This window comes from Nyctibius grandis, chromosome 28 (genome assembly GCF_013368605.1).
Source record: "Nyctibius grandis isolate bNycGra1 chromosome 28, bNycGra1.pri, whole genome shotgun sequence".
NCBI classification, from domain to species: domain Eukaryota; kingdom Metazoa; phylum Chordata; class Aves; order Nyctibiiformes; family Nyctibiidae; genus Nyctibius; species Nyctibius grandis.
This window is the reverse complement of record NC_090685.1, coordinates 6,183,654-6,190,117: the sequence shown is the minus strand read 5'-3', so window position 1 is coordinate 6,190,117 and position 6,464 is coordinate 6,183,654. Positions and strand designations below refer to the sequence as shown.

At 59.5% G+C, this 6,464-nt stretch overlaps 1 protein-coding gene across 1 annotated transcript; it reads left to right on the top strand.

Annotated features, from left to right (window-relative positions):
- The first annotated feature begins 248 nt into the window (after nt 1–248).
- Nucleotides 249–6,120, top strand: KCNK15 (potassium two pore domain channel subfamily K member 15). Its single transcript, XM_068419699.1, has 2 exons — nt 249–574; nt 3,842–6,120. The coding sequence occupies exons 1-2, from the start codon at nt 292–294 to the stop codon at nt 4,753–4,755; spliced, it is 1,197 nt and encodes a 398-aa protein (XP_068275800.1). The 5' UTR covers nt 249–291; the 3' UTR covers nt 4,756–6,120.
- The last annotated feature ends 344 nt before the right edge of the window (nt 6,121–6,464 follow it).

Here is a 6,464-nt window from a genome sequence, read left to right as displayed (position 1 = left end):
CCGGTGCCCCGTGCATGCAGGAGGCGGTGCCCGGAGCAGCCGGTGCCCGGTGCGCAGGGGCCGGTGCCCGGAGCAGCCGGTGCCCGGTGCACGCAGGAGGCGGTGCGCGGTGCACGGGCCCTCGCTGCGCGGAGCGGGCGCTGCGCGGGGCGCGCAGGGGGCGGGGCGCGGGCGCGCGGGGGGCGGTGCGGCGGGCGCGGGGGCTGCGCGGCGGGGGCGCGGCGGGGCCCGCGGGGGGCGGCGGCGGGGCCATGCGGAGCCCGGGCTGAGGCGCCGCGGCCGCCCCTCGCCATGAAGCGGCAGAACCTGCGCACGGCCGCGCTCATCCTCTGCATCTTCTCCTACCTGCTGGTGGGCGCCGCCGTGTTCGATGCGCTGGAGTCGGAGGCGGAGAGCGGGCGCAAGCGGCTGCTGGAGCAGAAGCGCGGGGAGCTGCGGAGGAAGTACCGCTTCTCCGCCGACGACTACCGGGAGCTGGAGCGGCTGGTGCTGCAGGCCGAGCCGCACCGCGCCGGGCGGCAGTGGAAGTTCGCCGGCTCCTTCTACTTCGCCATCACGGTCATCACCACCATCGGTGAGTGCTGGCATCCCAGCGCGCGTCCTGCGCCCCGCCGGCCCCGGGTCCCGGCACCCCTCCATCCCCGCATCCCCCACACCCCTCCATCCCCGCATCCCTCCATCCCCACACCCCTCCATCCCCACCCTCCCACACCTCCACCACCTCTGGGTGCCCCACCGCAGCCCGGGGTGGGGTTTGCCTGCACAGGAGAGGCAGCTCTCACCCTTGCAAGGCTGGGACATCTCTTCAGGCCACCCCCCCGAGCTGACCCTGTGGGACCCCCAGTGCCCTGGGGGGAAGAGAGGTAACTCATGGGCAAGCTGGGGGCCACTCAGTTCTGGGGGATGTCGGGGGGCTGCAATGGCTGGGGCCACGAAACGTGACACACACGTTGTCCCAGGGAGGCGGCAGCACGTGGAGCTTCTGCAGGCACCTTTGGGGTAGCAGCTGTAGAAGGTGGCAGGGGTGTAGGAGGGCAGAGGTGGGAGCCACGTCCGTCCTCTGTGCAGCGTTGTAGCCAGCGAGCCAGGCTGAAGAGCTGGGCAAGGACTGTTGGCACCTTTGGCGGCTCAAAACTCTGGATGTTTGGCTGTAGGAGACCTGCTTCAGGGAGCCAAGAGCCACCAGCTGCTGAACCGCGCTCTGCCTGCACGGGAACCTGCACAGAGATGGGTGTGAATTAGCTTGGAGGGGGACAAATCACATTACGTCCCTATGTAGACACAGTCACCCATACTAGACCCCAGTGCCTTGGCTTGCCCTCTTCAATTTTGCAAGAGAATGAAACTAAATTGAATGAGGATTGTCTTAATTCTAGGGAACGTTAGCCACAGAGGAGTTTAGCATTGTTTAATTAATCCAGTTTTATCAATCCATGCACCCTGAGCATGCTCGTGCTGGGATGTCAATCAGCAGCCGTGTTTCGGAGGCAGGAACCTGCCACAGCCAGCAGCCACCTCCTCACCCGTAGGACGGGGCTCAGCCTTACCGAGGGGCTTGGAGTGGGTGAATACATCTGGTAGCTGAAAGCACCATCCCTCAGGACAAGGGCTGGGGGGGATCAGCTGTGCTGTGGTACCAGGGGACAAGAAGTGGTGGAGGGGCAGGTACCCCTCAGGCCCTGCCCCGGGGGCTCCGGGTGCCCCCACGAAAGGGGCTGTGGGGTTTGTGCAGCCGGGAACACAGCGGGCCGGCAAACAGCGACGGGTTCAGGGCACGGTTAGTGTCAGGCCCCAGCAGGGGGGCAGGATGAATGGCTTCAGTGAGAACCTCCATCATCCCGTGACAGGTTATAGCTTCATTTACATGAGTTTTCTGTTGGCTGTGACAAACAATTGCTACGTTTATCACACGCCCCGTGGGATAAATCATTTCAGCCCAAGTGCCATATTTCTAAAATGCTGGCACATCAGATCTCTTTGTATTGGGCTGTGCCCCAAGTCGCAGTTTTAACGTTAATGTAGCTGTGTTTACTCTTTCAAATTCCCTTTGTCGTTTTGAAAGCATCAGTCAGATGCTCTTTCAGCAGTCTCTCAGGGTACAACAACTGTTTTTCCACTTACCTCTCTTCTGGATCATTGTATTTACCTCCTCATTGCTGTCCTTGTATTATCTTATAGCCTAGGACCTGGTAATTGCACTCAGTTATTAAGCTTGGATCTGACTGGGGTTTTTGCCACCACAGCCTCACGGCTGCTCTGTGTTCTGTGACGTGTGGCATACAGGCATTAAATTTATCATTTTTGATTGCGTGGGTTTACGAACAGACAGAGCCATTAGAAACCAACCGGTCCCTTCCTGCCTGCTTGCAGTCGTGGTTGAGGATAACACTGTCCTCGGCCTCCCAGCCCTGTCCCATTGCAGGAGTTTCCTGGAGCGGGAGGTGTGCTCGGGAGCCTGGGACAACGTGGTTATCACCCTCTGCTCTTCCCATCGCTGCGTGCTAACGGCTTCCCTCAGAGTCCTGGAAATCCGTTGGCAGCAGAGACAGGGGTGAAGCCAAGTCACAGCTTTGAACGGGACTGAGAAATGAAAAAGGTCTTTTTTTTCCCCCCCATCTTTATGCAAAATCACGTGGTTACCTGGAAAAAGTGAAAATATAAACAGGTGTTTGGCACAGGCCCCGCAGCAGCGCGGGGAGGAGCCGGTGCTGGTCTGCAGCGCCTTCAGAAGGGACGTCACTCAAGAGAAAGGCTCGGGTGCCTCCAGACGCCGTTCCTCCCCGTGCCGCGTGACTCCCTTGCACTGAGTTAGTTGCTCACCCCCTTGGGTCAGAGGCTGCGGTTCCTGTTAAGCTCATATGATTGAGGTGGGCACAGGATCACTGAAGTCTGGAAGAGCGCAGTGAGTAGCTCATTACTACTCACGGTGTAACTGCGTGTGTCCTTGAGTCACAGCTCTGAAACTTGGAGCAAGGTGGGGAAATTAAATCTCAGGCGGCGTTCAAGGAGAACCTTGTCCTCCTTGAGCTCCTTGTCCCCGGGACAAGGGCTGACAGGGCTGCGGTGGCGCAAATACTTCCCTGCATTTCAAACAGCACAACCCCTCCTCCCCAATGGTCCAGCAGTGCTTTAGGTCCGAGTCTTAGTGATACTGGAATAAACCCGAAGTTGCTCTGCAGAAGTTCTCCCATACTTAGCTGCTCCCGCAGGGACTGACCCTATAGCGCAGGGGCCCTGTAGCTCCCGTCCAACCGGCCACGCAGCAAACGAGCACACAGTGGAGAGTCAAGGATGCATGTGACACCGGAGGGCTCAGGGGACAGGAGGGGCAGGAGCGGATGCCGAGGGGAGGAGACAATGGCCCTGCAAGGGCAGTTGTGGACGGGACTGGCTGGGTGCCCGCAGGGTGACCAGCGCTGTTGGTCTCAGCATCCTGCAGAAGCTCCGTCCTCCCCCGCTGTGGGGATTCAGGTCACCCCGCAGACCCAGCGCTGGCATGGCATCATTGCCCCTAAATTGCTCGTGAGCTGCAGAAGGCCTGAGACCCCAGTGCAGCTCTAGAGATCCTCTTGGCCTCCTCATACAAGCTCAGGGGTTATCAGGAGGGTACCTTCTCTCTTTAGGGCCAAACGAGATTCTGCTCACATGATACTGCAATGTGCCATCATCCCAAAGGACGAGGCATCCCATGGCCCCATTAGCATTGCCTGCAGATCTGTCACTGATTCATTTTCCATTTCCCCCCCGTTCACCTTCTCCATTTCTCCTACTTGGTCCCAGGGCAGCCTTGCTGGAGACCCCAGTGAGGCCCTGACGCCTGCCTTTCCTCTTGCCTTCGCAGGCTATGGACACGCCGCCCCGGGCACGGACGCCGGCAAAGTTTTCTGCATGTTCTACGCCATCCTGGGCATCCCCCTGACGCTGGTGATGTTCCAGAGCCTGGGGGAGCGCATGAACACCGTTGTGCGGCTACTGCTCAAGAAGATCAAGAAGTGTCTGGGCATGAGGACAACCAACGTCTCCATGGAGAACATGGTCCTAGTTGGCTTTCTGTCCTGCATGGGGACCCTGTGCATCGGCGCAGCAGCCTTCTCTTATTTTGAGGGCTGGACTTTCTTTCACGCCTATTACTACTGCTTCATAACCTTGACCACTATCGGCTTTGGAGACTTTGTGGCTCTGCAGAAGAACGAGGCTTTGCAAAAGAAGCCCCCGTACGTGGCTTTCAGCTTCATGTACATCCTGGTGGGCCTGACCGTCATCGGCGCCTTCCTCAACCTGGTGGTGCTGCGGTTCCTGACCATGAACTCGGAGGACGAGCGGCGGGACGCTGAAGAGCGAGCCTCGCTGAGGAGAGCCCGCAACAACATCCACCTCAAGCCGAAAGAGGACAGCCGGAGCAGCAATGCCATTTTTCTCCCCGTGGAGGACAGGACGAGCCAGATGAACCTCATCCCGCTGGTCCCGGAGGACGCGGAGAGGCAGCGGCGCCGGTCGGCCAACTCGGCGGCCGCCGTCCCCTCCTTCTGCACGTGCCTGTGCTACAGACCTCAGCTGTGCGGCAGCCCGGCGCCCTCCCACCCCGAGACCCTGAGCTGCCACACCAACCCTGTGTATTACAACTCCATTTCCTACAAAATCGACGAGGTCTCCCTGAGCACGCGGGGTCAGACCGGCTCTTCCCCGGGGAGCACTTTATCATCCAACAGCCCTCGCTGCCGGCAACACCCCCGCCTGCGGAGGAAATCCATCTAGGAGCGGGTTCTGAGCCGTACTTGGTGCTCGAGTCTTACTATGATGATAAATTAAGAACAGAGATGTCAGGTCCTTCTTTCTGCTCTCATTTCTTCTGTTCCTCTCCCCTTTCAGCTGGCAGCCAGCCCCACGCAGGGTCCAGCCTTTCAACCCTGTTGAGAAACAATCATTCCTTTTGGCAGGCACTGAATGACATTGTTGGTTTTTCTTTACTTTTTTCCTCCCAAGTAGGTTCAAGCATTTGGGTCTGGCAAGAGCCCCCCGCGATGTGAAGCCCAGCAAGCTGTAGGTGTGCTGTCCCTCCTCCCTGCTCCCGAAGCGGAGGTGTTGCTGCCTCCCACCCTGCCCAGCCTTGGCCGTGGCTGCTGCCAGGACGTGCCTCTGGCTACGTGGGCTGGATTGCACTTGCTGGGAGCGTATCAAAAGCAAAGCCCGTGTTAGTGAGCCCTGCAGGGTTGGGGATCTTTAAGTTGTCCCGACACCGGGCGCAGGTAAGTCGAGGCCACACGGCAGATTTGCAGCTGGGGGGTGGGCAGGGAGAGGTGGGCAGGAGGGGCTGGGCTGCAGCCCTACTGCCCAGCACATGGGGACGGTGGCATGGCACTGCGTGTCCCGTGACCTGCCCTCCAGGCCTGAGCTCTGGCTTGGGGCAGGCTCAGCACTTTTGGAAGCTGGAGGTCCATGCGCTCACCCGCCAGCACACCTTACCTCGCTACTGGTAGGTCCTCCAGGCTGGTGGGATGCTGTGTCCTGTTCGCAGGGGAAGCTGAACACCCCCAGCCCAGCCACAGCCCTCCTCTGCGATGAGCCCAGACTGTGCTAAGGGCGCAGCCCCACGGAGAGCCTCCCTGGGCCATACAGGGCCACCTGTGAAGGGTTTGGCCCTGATGAGACCATTAGCTAAAATCACCCTTCCCTTCACCTCCTTTGCTCCAGCTGGCAGCCCACAGCTCCTCCTCCTAGTCCCCATGAGTTTGTGCTCATGGCTGCTGGGGTTATCGGAGGCGGGGTGATCCCATCCCAGTGTGCGTCCCCAGGTGGGATGTGGTACCCGCACAGCCCTACCTGGGGGGCTGTTTCCAGATGGGGCCCCCCGACGTGACCCGTGTCCATCCTGCCTCATCTGCAAGAAAGCAGGACTGGGCTCTGACAGCGGTAGGAGCTCTGTTTCACTTTTTTTCCCCAATAAAGGGACATTTTCACTCTTGGTTCTATATAAAACACCCTCTGAGGGGGTTTTCCTGGAGAAAAATCCCCTTTTCCTGGTGGGGAAGGCATGCAGAGCACCAGCGTTGGGAAGGCCTCATGGCAGGCTTTGCTCTCTCCTCTTTTTGTTCTAGGCAGTTTAATAAAAGGTGAATCCAGCTGGTGGTGGTTGGTTATTTGTCACAAGGGGGAGCAGAGGGATGTGTCCGAGCCCCAAACCCCAGCCCTGCTCAGCTGCAGGGGTATGCCAGGGCTGGCTCCCGTGCCACGGGGCTGTGGGCAGTGTTTGTATCCAGGGATGTTATCCCTGTGGATGTTTGGGCATCGGAGCGGGGCAGAGTGGCTGTCCCAGAGATGCTGCCTGTTGTGGCATGGTGTCTTTGCCCCCTGCATGGGGATGCCCTGGGCTCCTCCACCCTCCCTGGCCAGTGACCTTCACGTTTCCAATCTTTCCTGGTGTTTGGGGCTTCCCTGGAGGTGGCTTTGGGCTTTGATGTCACCCC